Raw genomic sequence first — 18,181 nt, forward strand, 5'->3', positions numbered from 1 at the left:
GACAGATAACAAAACGTAAAACGCTCATAATAATGGTTCGTTCGATATTAAATGTCATTAAATAAATGGTTTGAGAATCTAATAAAAAAGACCAAATTTAGCTTTAATTAATAATTTTAAGTCATAAACCTTAAATTTCCATAAGAAACGTTAGATTTTTTATTTATATAAATATAATTCTGAACGCACAAGTTGAGTCGATGCAATTTCAAAACGCATCGTTGACATTTCATACGTCAGAACAGAAATGTCAACATTGTCAACAATTTTTTTATTTAAAAACATTTCTCACCGACTCACGTAAAAATCAGAATTTCCAGTGTTTTCTGTTATAATATCGTAAAAAAATAAGTAATTCCAGTGATGAAGATGATCTAACGCCTGTGAATGTTGCACTTTCCTCGCTATAGTGAGGGGAAAAGTTTTGTGTTACACACGGGTGCAAATGTATTTTACTTCTCGTGTGTTGAAACACTCGCTACGCTCAGGATTCTATTTTAGAATTTTCAAACTCCTTTCGCTAGCTCGTGTTTTAATTCCACACTCGCGGGTAAAATACAACTTTGCACCCTTGTATAAAAAATAACTATTTCACCTCACCAATTGGAAAAAGGGCTTTTTCTTCCCTGCTAGGAGGGATCAAAGTAACACTTTTCTGTTCTAGGACACTATTTTTACATTATTTTTTTAGCTTAAATAATATTTTTTTACATTATAACTACCTCAAAGGTGATGTGAAAAGCAGTATGTGTGACATAGTAGCAAAATTATTTCCATCCTGGGCGTAACACACTTGAATCCCTCACTGCGCTCAGGATACTACTTTGAAATCCCTCGTTACTCTCGGGATTCTATTATAGAATCCTTCGCTTCGTTTAGGATTCAAAGTACGCCCTCGCCGTAAATATGTCATTTTGCTCCATTGTGACACAATCTACTATTGTGATCGACTCGTGTTAACATAAATAGGTAATAGTAGATTGTGTCACAAGGGAGCAAAATGACATATTTACGGCGAGGGCGTACAATTGAATCCTAAACGAAGCGAAGGATTCTATAATAGAATCCTGAGCGTAGCGAGGGATTCTAACATAGAATCCTGAGCGTAGTGAGGGATTCAAGTGTTAACGCCCAAGGTGAAAATAATTTTGCTACCATGTGACACATACTGCTTTTCACATCACCTATGAGGAAATTACATACATATATTAGGTTTCAAAACATTATTATTTTAAGCAAAGATCGATACGGACAAAGTGCCAAAAATATGTATACACGACCTTAATATAGGTACATACTTCTGGCACTTTGTCCGTATCGATATTTTCAGACGTGACTGTACCAGGCGCGGATACAATTGCCCCTAGTGCCCCCCCCCCCTGAACCCCTGACACAAGATAACGAAACTGGGTCCTGTAATACAGGGTTTCCTAGCTCAGGACACAGGGTCGTGATTTACTGTATGTTTAAATTTACACAATAAACTTTATTTATTTTTTTCATTTTCAATTGGAAAAAAATGCCCACCCTAAGTACTTAAATATGAGTACAACAAATAGTTTCCATGAACCCGCGGCTCCGCTCGGATTTTGACAAAACAGTGCCCGCAAGCCGCGCGAAGAGAAATTACGTAAAAATTTCGACAGATATACGAGTATGAGTATACATATACAATAACACAACGCTTTTGATTTTATACACTCATAAGAATCGTCTCGTCTTGATAAATTAACTTTTATTTTGTTGTTAGTTTAATTTTTTTTACAAACCCCAATCCTTCTACCTACGATTTCTTTCTACCATTTTTGTAATTTGGCAAGAATTTGCCCCCCCCCCCCCCCCTGAATGAAATCCTGGATCCGCGCCTGGACTATACTGACAAATTAAAAGTACCTACAGCTCATAATTATGTACCTAATATCTTTTCAAAGACAGCAGCAAACACCTAAAATGATACAATGAAAATCAAGTACATTATTTTTGTAGATTTTTCTGGTAACAAATTAGCTCTTACCCCTTTGAACCAAATCTTCGGAAGAACACTATGAAGACTGATATCACTTATATTTATTATTATAAAGTTATTGATTTAAACTAAGTATTTACAAATTTATACACAATACAGAACCGCATAATTATGCTTTGGGAAATATTTGTACAAAACTTTTTAAATATTAACTTTTTAAATTGCATAGACAAGTATGGCTGCGTTAAAGGAGACCTAAAATTTCAAAATAAAAATTAAATTATTAAACGAATGTTTTTTACGTTTCTTTGTAAATATTACGCTAATTAATTAATTTACTTAATTTAAATATGCTATTAATTAATTTAAAATATGCTAATTACATTTATTGTTTACAATTACAACAAAATATTATTTAAGTTAGAAAATTGTATGCACGTAATCGATTATAAAGAAATTGTAATCGATTATATGCATACTAATTTCATATGTCTTTGTGTCAATATTTCATACTGGCAACAAAATGTCCTTGAACAGAAAAGTGCCACTTTGATCCCTCCTAGCAGGGAAGAAAAGTTCCCTTTTCGAATGGGTGATGTGAAAAAAGATTCCCAGTAACAGACATTAAATAATTTGTGGGATATGTTAGTTTTATTTTACCAACCAAATAAAACTCCACGACCTCACCTAAGCGATTCCCTGATTGCATCCTACTGCCCTGTTACGTGTTACGGCAAAACAGTGTATCTAGATAGGAAATATGTAATAAGATACGCAGTTTTTCCGTAACAGGGCACCCTAGAGGAGCTCGCAGACCGTTTAGATAGCATAGAGTCCTTGCCGTTTCTACTGAAGCCCGTCGTTGCTTGTAACTAGAGCCGAATTAACCTACAAGCAATAAAGGGGTCTCGATACGCAGTTTTTCCGTAACAGGGTGCCCTAGAGGAGTTCGCAGACCGTTTTGATAGCATAGAGTCCTTGACGTTTCTACTGAAGCCCGCCGTCCCTGATTGCATCCTACTGCCCTGTTACGTGTTACGGCAAAACAGTGTATCTAGATAGGAAATATGTAATAAGATACGCAGTTTTTCCGTAACAGGGCACCCTAAAGGAGTTCGCAGTCCGTTTAGATAGCATAGTCTCTTTGCCGTTTCTACTGAAGCCCGCCTTTGCTTGTAACTATTAGAGCCTAATTTACCTACAAGCAATAAAGGGGTCTCGATACGCAGTTTTTCCGTAACAGGGCACCCTAGAGGAGTTCGCAGTCCGTTAAGATAGCATAGAGTCCTTGACGTTTCTACTGAAGCCCGCCGTTGCTTGTAACTAGAGCCAAATTTACCTACATGCAATAGAGTCCTTGCCGTTTCTACTGAAGCCCGCCTTTGCTTGTAACTATTAGAGCCTAATTTTCCTACAGGCAATAAAGGGGTCTCGATACGCAGTTTTTCCGTAACAGGGCACCCTAGAGGAGTTCGCAGACCGTTTAGATAGCATAGAGTCCTTGAAGTTTCTACTGAAGCCCGCCGTTGCTTGTAACTAGAGCCAAATTTAACTACAAGCAATAAAGGGGTCTCTATCATTGACGGCAGGAAGAGCGCAGTTGCTCGTCGCAGGCGCATATCGTCGCGCAATTCGCAGCTAATGTTATAGATTGTGCACTCGGGTGACCATCTTGCATTTATAAAATGTAACCAATATTGACTTATACACGGTGGCTAAAAAATAAGTGCATTCCCGTTGCCACGGAAGTTTTGGGATTATACTGAGCAACTTTTACTATGGGACTATGCGACCAACCCCGAAATCGCGAAATAAAATTTGGCTGTTTCATACATTTTGTTTCATAAATTTTTTTTTTCGGGATTTCGTGGTTGGTCCCATAGTAAAAGTTGTTCAGTATAATCCCAAAATATTACTATTACCTCGTAAAGACGGCCTTACGAGCACTACGAAGATAGGCCACAAAATTGGTGCGAAAATGGCGTTTGTGAGAATATCGTTGGTTTGTTTGGGCACATGCACATGTTTGTTCGGTGTTATATGAACGGGCCTATCTTTACTTTTGGAATCTTTAAGTGTAAGTAATAAAACATCTGACACTGCAAGCCCGGTTAAAACTAGGAGTAGGTAACATTTATAATTTACTAGCGACCCGCCCCGGCTTCGCATGCGCTACACAAAACCTTTACAAATTATACACTAAAACCTTCCTCAAGAATTACTCTATTGATAGGTGAAAACCGCATCAAAATCCGTTGCGTAGTTTTAAAGATCTACGCATACATAGGGACAGACAGGCAGCGGCAAGCGACTTTGTTTTATACTGTTTTTTTTTTCTTTATACCACGTCGGTGGCAATCAAGCATACGGCCCGCCTGATGGTAAGCAGTTACCGTAGCCTATGGACGCCTGCAACAACGGAGGTATTACACGCGCGTTGCCGACCCTTTAAAAACCTGTACACTCCTTTTTTGAAGAACCCCATACTGTAGCCCCTCGGGAAAACCTCGGCCGGGAGCTCATTCCACAGCCGAAGCGTACGCGGGAGGAAATTCCTCTTAAACCGCACAGTACGCGACCATTTAGGTGCTAGGGTGGTGATGATGCTGTATGTGCGGTACCGGATTAACCTTTCGTATCTGTATGGTGGTTAAAAATTGTGGGTTCCCCGGTCGTGCCATAGAGCAAAAAAATCTCGACGTAATAAGTAGGTACACTTAATAATTTCATATGTTCGTGATTTATTTCTATCGAGCGAAAGTCAAAAACTCAGGATTCGAATCGCTGAAGTCCCTAAAGAAAGGCATCAAGATTACTAATTAAATTTTTGGCAACCGTATTGTGATCTAAAAATGCGCTACGACTTTTCTAAAACTCCGTTCTCGGAGCCTACTGCACCTTAAGTGTCACAAAAAAAAAACAAAAGAAGAACAGCCTTTGTTATCCACGAATATACCAACAGGATGCCACTCTATTGACCACAACTACGGCTTCACTGTGAGTCATAAGTAGTAAATCGACTTACTCCTTCCTTGCGCTCAAAACCGCGAATGTGCCAGTTTCTGCTGAACTCGCTATCAACAGCGAGAATGACCGCTGTGATGGCTTAGTCATTCATAAACTCAGTGTTTACCTTTGCACTGTCTGCGTGTGATTCATATTTAGGGTTCCGCAAAGAGAAATTAAATGTAGATAATCATATATCTAATATTTGCTTAATATCAAATTTTCTCATTAAGAATTTACTAAAAATATGTGTCGTTCACAAGTAAAAGGTCATTGTCGCTTATCATAAGGGTGAAATAACCTGTCAGAGCGTCCTTGTGGTAAGCGACAATGTGGTACGTTTTACTTGAGAACGACACATATCTCAATGAAAATTATAGCGTGTGCCATCCACGAAGACGCGCCCCACTCTTCTTCCTAATCGCTTATAGTACAAATGTGCAACCTTTTAGCGTAGTTACTACTGTAGTTCTGTCTATCTATACTGTATAGTTTTTAATTAGCGCGCATTTTAAAAGCGCTGATAAACATAAATGTATAAATGTGTAAAATATTTAATTAAAATTTAATAATGTAAGCAGGGGTTGCATCCCCATATCCCTTAGCCCATATAATCTTAAAAATATAAGATTGGAGCTAGGAATGTTGTAATTCTTGTTCTTTATAAAAAATAAACAGTTAAAATTAAAAAAAAAAAAAAAAATAGCTAAGTGTGCTAATTAATTAGATACAGATGTAACCAAACCGAGGAAATATAATGAATGTTCTCATAGTAAGAGCTCTTGCCCACTGACGTCCAGTTTTTTGCGGGATACGGTTTTCTCCAGGATTCCGTTTTAGTAGTATACGTGCTAATATAGTAACGTTCACACGAGCATTCTGTTTGCGGGATAACAGAAAATGGTATCCTGCAGAAAACCGTACCCGCAAAAAACTGGACATCAGTGGGAAAGCGGCCTTAGTAACTAGGAAGTAGGTATGATTCATTTTAAAGTCATAGAATAAATTACTTATATGTAATATATGTATGAACGGAACCCGTTTATGTACTAAATCAAACAGTGTACAAATAAGTATGAAAGTTGACCAATAATTTAATTTAGTAAGTAGGTCACCGAATGTGTGCGTCAGCCAAGCATCTCTGTAATAATTGTTTGCTCATAATAATGATGACTTACGAACTTAATGTTTCTTATAATGTGACAAAAGGAAAACAAACAATTAAATATTTAATTAACTCAATACTTAAAAGCTGATGTGGGGACAGGACTGTCTGTAAACGAGTATAAAATTTGACTCGAATGATAACTGTAGCCCCGATTACCATGTTAAAATTAGACCTTAGGGTTAATAATAATTTTAATAAAGGATAAATCGCCACCTTGAAACATAAACATATTGTTTTTAGAATGTTTCTTTAGAATCATAAACTATTGTAAAATGTTTATTGGTGCAATAGATATTTAGTTACTAACTTACTAGTTACTATTGACTTTCTTAAAGTAATGTATGGGCAGGGTAACGAAAGCTTGTCAAATTCCACAAATTTTCATTTAGGTAACGCCTTGCCTACTTAGGTATGTATACTTAGTGCATAGATTTCATATAAAAGAAAAGTCCCCAGAATAGATACGTGAAATGGTCTAGACACTCCAATTCTGGACATGAAAATGATGGGATCTGTAACAAAGTACAATTCACCTGAATATTGAAGTCGTTGTGGAGATCCCTGGGCGAGGCCATTGCCCAGCACGTCTTTCGGTTGATATGATCCTTTCGCCGGACACTTTCTGCTATATTGCTACCCAGCGAGACAGGGTAACAACATATCATATACCTTTCTCGACGCCTCTCAGCAGAAAGTGTCCTGAAAACGGACAGATGTAATAACCCCTTAAGGGGTGCACCGGACATTGTCTTGTTAATTAAACACAAAGTCAACAGTAGGAAGTCCATTGTATGGACGTAAACTGTGATGCTCGACATAATGTAGGTACACAAATGTGTCATACATGATACTATTCACATTTGTGCATGTGTCAGGAAATGAGGCAATAAGCTACAAATTTAATATATTGTTGTCATTCATTTACTTGTTTACCTTTAGGGATAGGGTCCGTCCACCAATCACATTGGCATCGAAGTTACAATAGACTCGATTATTGCACACATTAGGGCCAAATTTTCTGACATGGACATGACGAGGCTTGACACTTTGACATGTAATTTCACAGAGTTTAAAGGTATTAGGTTCATTAGTAAACTAATTTTGTACCATAAGCATAAGCAATCTCAATGATCGAAATAAAGTAAAAATGGAAAATTCTACTGCCCCGCGCGACATCCGAACTCGCGATTTCGGGACACCAGCCGGTCAATCTACCAACTAAGCTAACGAGACTTACCCGCCCGGGACACCATCACGGGGTCACAAGTTCGTCTATTAGCCCGTGGCAATGAATTTCGGTCAGCCTGCAGCATAATTTCGAAGCAAGATATTTTTTGTTTTTATCAATAGGTACCAACAATAGGCGTTCCAACTGTTATCTAACGGGTAAGTTAGATAGGAGAGCATTCAATATGAATACTTGAAAAATTACTTATGTCATTGACCTATCTTTTGGAAAGCATGAGGTTATTAGTACTAGGAATGTAAGTCAATTCAATATAATTCGCAGAGATCCTACAATCATTGTGGCCCAACAAAAATTGTCGAAAAATGTTGCATTTCTCTGTTAAGAATCAATGCAAGGCCAATTTCATATCAGGTTCGTTTACCCTTACTTAAATTTAAATTGCGACTGTGAATAATACAGTTTAGCAGTTGGTCACAGTTTACACTGGTTACGGGCGACAAATAAGCCAACTAATTAAGTTCTAAGAAACTCACATTCATGCTATTGACCGTTTAATTTAATTAGATCAACAACAAATACGTAGCTAGGAAACAACTAAAACAGAATCAATTTTCCAGAACTAGTTTAGCACATTCGTGGTTTTGCACGCGCTTTGAGGTCGGTTTAAATGACCGTAGAGCGAAGGATCCAGTCAGTCCGTAGCGCCGGCTCGCGATCGTCGTGTTTCGAACGTTCTGAATTCGAATTTTAAGACGTTACTCGACCATTTGACAGTCGTATGTTTTAGAACGTTTTTGATTTGAATTTCGAATACGTTTGACGGTTCTGTAGGGTTGTAAGATTCTTGGATTCGACGGTGTGATTGCAAGAATGAAGATGTATTGGGGATTGATGGTGGTGGCGCTGTGTGGTGGTGCGGCGGCTCATACGATGCACTTGGGAAAATGTCCCGTCGTCGAGCCTATGCCAGGATTTGAAATGAACAAGGTCAGTTGTAGGTAAATTAAAAACATAGTTTATGTAAATTGTGTGTGTGTGTGTGTGTTAAAACGTAATGTTAATGAAAAATGTATCTACATTAACTGTTGTGTTCCTGCTAAGTTCTAGTAAGTTTAACTAAGTTTTTAAGTTAAACTGCTCTGCACCATTAAAAATTTACTGGGTTCTTAGGTACTTATTACTAATACAATATTTATTTACCTATTTAGGTATTCTTAGAAATCGAGGACAACCTACCTACTCTATCAGAGTGAATGTCCCAATGACACGGCAGATATAGCAATCTACAAAAGTTAACCGGTATCTATTGTGTGATAAATGTAAAACACTTACAAAAGACTTAAACTATTGGGCCACAGTTCACAAAATTTCACAAGAATCGGTTGATCATGTAGAACATCCGGACAGGCGAAAGCATTTTCCAAGTTGAAAAAACGAACACCTTCGCTCCGTTCGGTCAATTAAAAATTAGGTCAGGATCGAGTCTGCAAACCAAGGCCCGCATGCGGCTTTTTAGAGGTACATATTAATAGATCGTTACGGCTCTTTAACTCACCTATATACCCAATTAATACTTAATTTAAGGATTTTAAGGTATAACGTAACGACCACTCAAAATAACATTCATAATTTCTAAAACAGTTGGCTCTTTTCAAAAATTAGTAAAGCATATGAAAAAGCATCAGCAGTGAGTATTTAAAAGACAGTCGTCATTATTTTTATCTTCGAGTAGGTACTCAAGTAGTTAGTACCTACTTTTATCTTCACTTAACAGTTTCCAAGAACGTCAAAGTTATATTTAAGACGAAGTTAACGGCACTTACGTGAGTCATTCTTATCTGGATCAAAGTGACACTGAGGTCAAGTTAGCTTTGTGTGTTATCAATAGATGTCTATATCTGTCGATTCATTTCAATGGATCTATTATTCAGAACAGTTTGTATTCAGACGTGTGTGGCGTAAAGCCAAGTCTATATTGGTTGTGTGCTATACAAACCCAAATGAAACCTAGCTTGTCGTACCGGTGGTTTCGGGTCTGCTGCTGGCAGAGGCCTATACTGGTGGTGGCTGCTTCCTGGTTCTTTCTTGATATTTATAATTAGGGAAAACTTAAAGAAGTTTGGTTTTTACTGAATATTATTGGTAATTGTGATACAATTACTCTCGCGATTCGAATATTATGACACTGATATATATGTCAGTTATTAACAGTTTTAAGGGTTTTGAATGATTCACGGCTAGTTTCACAGGACGTATATCGACCGGAATATGGACCGTGATTACTATGTCAGATATAGTTTTTCTAGACCTTTTTTGTGTCACCGGTCACCGGCCACAGTAGCCGCGCTACTTCAGATGAGTTAGCATAGCTATTAGGTTGAATACTAAATTGTAATTACTACAAGTGAAATTTTTTTGAAAAAAATTTCTGCACGCGTCTGGCAAGGTTAAAGACCTGATTAAATCGTCTGGCATATTTTTTTATGACTATTTAGATATTCAATTTTCACTTGTAGAAATTACAGATTGCTTCAAGAACATTTTTTGGGCACCAAAAAAAATCTTTAAAAATTTAAGGGTTGACTTAGACCCGCTACCCTGCAGCCAGACATGCAGTGCTGAGTTAGGGTAGGAGAAGTATCAGGCAAATTTTCAGCTTGCTTCAAGACCCTACTCCAAATTTCTACCAGCTCTCCGTCTAAAACAACGTGTCTTATTGATCGCGTGCATAAAGAATGCAATGTCTGAGCTAAAGAAATATATGTTTCTGAGCTCTTACACGAACTTAGATATAAGTAGGTTCACTTTATTAGGACACAAAATGTTATAACTTATTTTGAAAACCATTGACGGTTTTGTTTTAGGATAGGTACTTAATAGGTTTAGTTGAGTACTGAGTACCTATAGGTAAAGGTAGTTAACACTAAAATACTACACGTAGGAAGCGACGGACATATTTAGTTTGGTTTTAGTTATCAACACTCACATTAATATGTTGTGGTTATATGCTAATAGAGTAGCACAAACCTATTATGCCCTTGACTGTAAGTACCTAAAATTAGGCGATCGGGCGGTGCATAATCGAGAAGCGAAGTAATTTTTGTCTTCGAAATACTGAACATTTTCTCGTCACATTGGCATGATTCGCGTGTGTTGTAACTTGCTCGTAATGAATACCATTGTTTCATTCGCAAAGCGCGTTGTTTGTGTTTCATTTTGGATCAAATAGTGTTCAGACTCCAGACCGTGTCTCTTTATGTCCGTGTCTTTTTATTAATGTTTAGTTGTTCTTATCCGAACTCATCTGGATTAGATTTTTGATATAAGCAACTGTCAAGAGTTCAGTTTAAATATACTTTATTCATATAGGCCTAGCAACAAGCACTACTCAATGGTGAATAATATGTACATATGTGACGTTTTCAACCAAAAGGTACCACATTGTCGCTTGTTGATAAGGTTGATTTCTAATTGAAGCTTTATGGAAATAGCGCCTTACTGACAAGCGACAACAAGTACCCTTTTGGTTGAAAATGGCACAAATATATTATCTTAACCTAATTATCAGAGTAATTTATTCATGTAAATATTATTCCATAATAATATTAACATCAATAAATTGCTCAGAAAGATCGTCAAAAATAAAAAAAAATACTAGTATAGAATGTTTGTAGAATAAAAAAAAATGTTAAGCTTCGACTAGGGTCTCCACGGTTATAGGTACAGTACCTACACTACCTAATACCTCAGAGGAGATCCCCGACTAGCTGTTAACTGACTGACGCCTTTGACCTTCTTTGTTGGTAACCTTTTTTTACCCCCGATGCAAAATTGGGGCATTTTCCATGAAAAGGGACCTTATTGTCGATGGCGCTTACGCCGCACAGCGTCGCGCGCCATTGTATTTATATCGGAGCGTCTTTTATAATGGCGTAAGCGCCATCGACAATAAGGTCCCTTTTTATAGAAAATACCACAATTGAAGATGATTGTTATATGTTTGACGCCAATGTCTGTCTGTCTGTGGCATCGTAGCTCTTCAACGGATGTACCGATTACGATGCGTTTATTTTACGTGAATGCGAGTTTCCTTGCTTCCTTCTTCTCCTTCTTCTTCCTTATTGTTTGTTTTACATGTAAAAGTGCCCCTGTGGCCTATTTGCTGAATAAATGTTTGATATTTGATATTTGATGGTTCTTATCTGTTATGTTTGATAGAAATCAACCCCGCAGTTTAAAGAGTATTAGCTCTTTTCTATAATGCTGTAAGGCATTTTTGGCGTGAAATTGATTGTTTTGGCATATACCATAGGGGTTTTTTTTAATTTTTAATTGAATAGTTATTGAATAACTCGTTTCATGACACCACCATTTTTAGGGTTCCGTACCCAATGGGTAGAAACGGGACCCTATTACTAAGACTCCGCTGTCCGTCTGTCTGTCTGTCACCACGCTGTATCTCATGATGCGTGATAGCTAGACAGTTGAAATTTTCACAGATGATGTATTTCTGTTGCCGCTATAACAACAAATACTAAAAAGTACGGAACCCTCGGTGCGTGAGTCCGACTCGCACTTGGCCGGTTTTTTATTTTTACCGTAGAGCCGATTAAAAAAAAAAACATTCGTTTAAAGTGTAACGTTCTCTTTAATTATAGCCAATACTTATATGCCTTTATTTAACTGAGCAGCATTCGTCCAGTCCTGAAAAAGACAGAAAATGACTTACCGACTGTTCCAGCTCCTTGGCGTGTGGTACGTCATCCAGAAGACCTCAACCGGCTCCAGTTGCATCACATACAACTTCACCAGGACCTCGGAGCCCGGCACTTACGAGATCGAGCAGGTCTCGCAGCATCTGGTCTTAGGGCTCACGCCGTTAAAGCACGACTACAGGTTAGTTTTAGTCCTTCCATTTATACATCACTTTATATCACTATTAGCTGCTTGTGCCAAAAGAAGCTTCTTCTTTTAAAATATGGCCTCTATCAAATATGTATGATGATTTTGCCAGTGTCAATTAAGTGTGCTCGTAAAGTATGATGTTGTTGGGTAGTTGCTTTTAGTAAAGAGATAGCTGGACTTTACTAAAAGCCACGATGGATTGGCGGGTGTTGATTAAAACATGGTTAAAAGCGTTTTATGATTAGTTTTTCATTAGCTGCACACTTCCACGATAGTTCACGGCATAATAAGCTTATCATAGTACACTTTAAACAACATTAATGAGCAAAAAACACTAAAAGCCGCTTTCTTAAAAGAAGCTGACTTATAAATATTGACAATGAGATGACAGAACTGCCCAACACACAAATTAAGAGAATTAACCAACCTTGGCCTATAAGAAGTTAATACAAGGAAGGTTGTAGTGTATTTTAGTATAGATACGAATTGAATGAATACACTATGTTAACTTGTTCACGAATAATATTACAAGTACCTATTGTACAATGGATGTTGTATTGCTGCAAATACCCAGAAAAATTAACTACGAGATATTATTTTCAGATACACTGGCGTGCTCACAGTGCCCGACCCTGCGGTGCCAGCGCGGATGAAAGTGCGATTCCCTCTTAGTAAGTGTTGTTGCTATTTGTATTGTTTATATCGGGATCCCTTTGTTTGACATAATTTATAGAAAGTAATTATGTAATGATTGTCAGATTATCATTAGTCGTAATTCTGAAACCGTTATTTTTTCTGGATTTTTGTAAGGTTATTCTATAGAAATGTATTAATGGGGTTATTAGGTTTGTATTATTATGGCAATCCAGAAAAGACGCGTTTCCGAGAAAAACCAACCTCCGAAAATACAACCTCCAAATAAAGTAAACAATAGGCACAAGACGCAGACTACGCAGACAAACGATGATGTTACAGCAACATAGTTACGTCGGAGGTCGATCGTAAACTGTGATCGTGAAATTTCTGGACAGTTTGCCCTTCGGGCATCTGAAGCAACAGCAACCTAACGAACCTATCCTACCTATCCATTGGTTTAATGTAACTACCGTCAAAACATTACAGGCCACTCCCGTCTCCCGAGCGCCGGCGTCTAGTCAACTCTATGGCTGATGCTCGACGCAACGTTGGCGCAACTGCGCAGAGACGCCATTTTCCATAGCGCTGACTAAACGCCGACGCTAAAAAACGCTACTGTGGGGTGGCCCTAACTTAATATTGTTTGCAGGCGTGGCCGGGTCCGCGAGCTACGTGGTCCTCGCGACGGATTACGATACGTACGCCGCCATATTCACATGCCAGAGCATTCTGTTTGGCCACCGACGGTCAGCCACTATCCTCTCGCGTACCAAGGAGCTCGACAGGATTTACGTTGATAAGGTTAGTGCTTAGTACTGGTATGTTAGTTAATCTTAATAGACCTATGACCCATAAGTCACCTGCAACTGGACCAAAAAATCATCCGCCATACCCTCCAAAATGATCCATACAAGCTCCAGAACATAGTACCCTTTTTTTATTTTTTCGTTTTCGGAGTGGGAAATGCATTTACGCACCGTCCCCCCGGCCGCGGGACATTCACAGTACCCTACCATCATCCATCATTAATAAGTTAAAAATTCAACCCAATAACATTTTATCCATAAATCCATCAAACATTGTCACCTATTTGCCTTGTTTAAATGTCACGGTAGGTATCCTACTTAAAGGATCCAGCCGCCCGCACCTCTCCCGGGGACTGGACTACTCAACTGTAACTATACTGTACTGTAAGATATCTATCTCTGAGGACGTATGGACTACCTGCCACAAAACTAACTCACCGCGTTCTTGGTCATACGAGTTTGATAAAGTCAGGCTAAGCTTACTCTGCACCGCATTCGATAGCACAGTATGCAAGTGTTATTTTAAACGTCATAATTTTAAGTAAGTTTAACGTTTATGATAACACTTCTACACGATGCAGAGTTCGATTAGCCTGACTCTAACGGCTAAAATGAACCCTTCCCTTTACATTCCCGCCGTTGACCTAATTGCCTTACTTCGACAATTAAATATCCCAAATACAATCTTAAGGTACAGTCGATAAACCATTTCTCAAATAATGTTTCTTGTCCACAGTTACGGACCAAACTGTCCTCCTTCAACGTGAGCCCGTACGACCTGTCCATCATCTCGCAGTCCAACTGCCCGAAGCACGTCAACGGCGAGACTGAGGGCGTCAACATCAACATCGAACCCGACACGTTCTCGTCACACAACATCGGGGAAGCAGTGCGAAAGACTGGCGGCGTCATAGGTAAAATAAAGGGTTTTTCTCAAACATGCTATGTAATATTGATATTACGTTCTTTATATTAGGCTGGGAAGTATCACGACTCCGGCGCGGCTAGACGAGGGGCCTGTAATGAAATTTCATACAAAGTTGCAGGCCTAGGCCGGGAAGTGGCTCTTTTTTAATTTTGATTTCACATATATTTGTGACACAGCATCATGGCATTCAGCCAAAAAAAAAACTATAACCAATATTTGCTTATGGTTCGGAATGACATTCTGCCAATACCCCTTAAAAAAAACAATAAACGATAATTAATATATTTTGCAGTTTTATTTGTATCGAATTTACAAAAAATATATAAATAAAACATTATTAACAAATTCCAATAATATTGAATTGCAAATTTACCTACAAATACAGATTTAAAATATAGTTGGTCAAACCAGTTTGTCAGTAAATAAGAACAAAAAAACTATACTCATCCTTTTCTTTTGGGTGCTAGTACCAGTGTAAGACAAAGATAGTATGATTATCTCTGTCTATGTTTGAAATGAGACAGTCCTTTGACAAACTATATTTCATTTAAATATTAGCGGTAAAAATGTCTACTCAAACACGCGTTGGTGTTTTTTTAATCGTTTTGGAGGTAAAGTTGATCATTTTTCATTGTGTATCTGTAATTCTATTTTATTGGATTTATTGTGCGTTGTTTATTGTGTTATTTAATATGAGTTCCGACGAAAATATTAAATGAATACCTGTTAATTATACTCCATGTTTAAGGCAACGATGTATGTGAAGCATAACATCAACATAAAAAACGATGTAATCTTAGTTATGTGGCTAAAACTACAGTCAGAAGGATGCAAGGCGAAAAATCAAAGATACATAAATATACCTTTGAACATTTGTGTAATAAATTAATTAACTACATGTGTAAAATATACGACACGTGTGATAAAGATAGGTACAGGTGGTAGTTATATTTTGTGCATAGTTTACTTTTAGTTTCTTTAGAATTAAAACTTTGATTTCGTGGAGATTTCTTTATTTATTTCATTGCATGTTTGAGAAAAGCACTATACATACATCGGCGTGAAAAGGGGTTGTCGGCCTCATAACTATCCGGCCTCACTACGTTCGGCCGTATATATGCATTCGGCCGGCAACCCCTTACTTCCCGGCCTCTGTAGTAATGTACTATTATCTTAACATCATCTTGCGAAAGCACGGAAAATATTAACGGTGAGACTGAAGGCGTCATCAACGACATCAACATCAAACCTGACACGTTCTCGTCACACAGCATCGGCGAGTAAGACTGGTAGTGTTATAGGTAAATTTAAGATTGAAAATAATCATTAATTGAAGTAATGACCGCGTTGCGGATAACAATATACAATTGAAAATAAATTAAATATTAGACATATTTTCGTAATTTTCTCTATCGAGTCAATTTTATCCTTTTAGGTTTTGCTTAACCTTTGCCCTCGCATTATACCTAGTTTCCGAGTGAATTTTTTCATGGCGTTTGCCATGGAATAAAAGCTGTAAAAATTCGATATAAATACCCTATCTACTATAATTTTGCGTTAGCCCCCTCTTGTTATATTATTGATTGTTTCAGCCAACGGCGTAGAGTACGTAGTAGACGCCGGGAAGAAGGTGTACAACAAGGTGGCGAGCAGCAAGGAGGATTTAACCGCGGCACCCGCCGGCGCCGGCGGCGCGAGGAATTATGACGCCGACGCCGAGTGGATGCCTTGAAGACAGGCTTATACCTAATGTGCGGACGGAAACTTTCTAAAATAAAAAAAAAGCATGGAAAGTTCTTGGATAATTTCCATTTTCAAGTGTCTCAAATGGAAATTTCCTTCATATTTCATTCAATGCATAATTAGATGTTACAGTTAAGTTAGTCGATTCATGACCACCTATTAGGGTACACACTATTTAACTCGCTATCTTGTACCTATTAGAACATTTGATCTTAATATATCTACCGTAAGGGGTCAGGGGTCATTAATTACGTCACACGTTTAGGGGGGGGGGGGGGTCAAGAAAATGTGACATGTTGTGACAAGGGGGAGTCACAAACTTTGTTGTTTTCGCTGTACAGTTAAATAACAAGTTAATAAACTAGTAATCTAATGCAACCAACCGAGCATATGTCATACGTCTAGTTTTAACTAAATACTCAATATTTTAAGCCATTTAGTATATTACATCGTACATTGTATATTTGGTATATGTTTTAAGACTTATTTCAATTAACATAAGGTCAATGTGGGTAAGACCGGTATAGTCGCTCAGACGGGTCTCTATTGTTTCTCACAAAGTTTTAAGTCACAATGTATTGTTTGTCCGAATTTTCGTTAGTCATGATTTGGTTTTTCTCAGAAACGCGTAACGTTTCAGGATTGCCATAAAACAAACCTAACTTATCTACAGGATAACCTTACGAAAATCCTGACGTTAACGGTTTCAGAATTATGACTTATGATAATCTGACAATCATTTACGTTATGGCTTTCAATATTTAAGTCAAACAACGGGATCCCCGCTCAGACAGTCAGAAAGGAAGAGCTTCACTCCTGCTCTACCGACCTTCCGTAAGTGGAGTATGTGTACAAATGCAAGAGTTGGGTTGAAAGCGACTAAAGAGCTTGTAGCCGGTCTTTCCTAATAGACGGTCTTCTCCACATTGACTTTACTATTGTTTATCTTACGCACTGAGACCAAAGAACCAAGTGGGAAAAAGCAATGCCTATCAAGAATATCACAGAAGACATATTTAACTAGTGACATTATTTTTATACTATTTTTGTGAAGAATAAAGAGTGAAATGTAAATGGCGTTTTTTTATAGTGCGATATATAACTGTTTCAGTCGGATATAGAGTAATCGTCGCGTACAGTAGTTATTCATTCAGTCGCTATTAAGGTACTGGCAGTATACCAGCGATGTGGCTGGCCGCATCACAATGCTTAGCCAGCGCCTTTTCTGTGCCACGACACATGGCTTCATAAAGTAATAGTCAATAGTTTTTAGTAATTAAGTTGTTTTGCATGTTTTTATCATGTACTTTTTAATGCCATGTATGTTGTGGGTATGAATAAATAAATTATCTATCTAGATAGATATATCGGTGCGGCCGAGTGGCTCAAAAATATCTTTATTTGTACAGATTTTTGGAATGAAGTTCCTTATCGGAATAGATTGTTTGCGGAAAAAAGTGTAATATTTTGCCGTCACAAGCCATACTAGTGCGATAGATGCAACACACATAGCGATGTGCGATAGCACATGCTACGCGCTCAGACACAATGGCCGACCGCTCGCATAAAATAAACAATGGCTTTTGTTTAACAGATTACGATCTTAGGCATAAAAATCATTTGAGAAGATTCTTACTATAACTCAAGGAAAAATTAAATAGGTATTGTATATGTGTAGGTACATACATTTTTTGTTCTAAATTGTGATTTCGTTTTTATTCCGCTGAGGTCTTCAGACTTACCAATTATTTTCAAAATCGTGACAAAAAAACCGACTTCAAAATAAAATCTATCCTTTGTGACGTGCTTTATACTAATCCGACAAATAACCTTA

General features: G+C 37.8%; 1 protein-coding gene across 1 annotated transcript; it reads left to right on the forward strand.

Moving 5' to 3' along the window:
* Positions 1 to 8,047: 8,047 nt before the first annotated feature.
* Positions 8,048 to 17,421, forward strand: LOC134750169 (apolipoprotein D-like). Its single transcript, XM_063685290.1, has 6 exons — positions 8,048 to 8,316; positions 12,071 to 12,225; positions 12,838 to 12,905; positions 13,520 to 13,671; positions 14,413 to 14,590; positions 16,197 to 17,421. Exons 1-6 carry the CDS (start codon positions 8,200 to 8,202, stop codon positions 16,334 to 16,336), a joined length of 810 nt encoding a protein of 269 aa, XP_063541360.1. The 5' UTR covers positions 8,048 to 8,199; the 3' UTR covers positions 16,337 to 17,421.
* Positions 17,422 to 18,181: the final 760 nt, after the last annotated feature.

This window comes from Cydia strobilella, chromosome 19 (genome assembly GCF_947568885.1).
Source record: "Cydia strobilella chromosome 19, ilCydStro3.1, whole genome shotgun sequence".
NCBI classification, from domain to species: domain Eukaryota; kingdom Metazoa; phylum Arthropoda; class Insecta; order Lepidoptera; family Tortricidae; genus Cydia; species Cydia strobilella.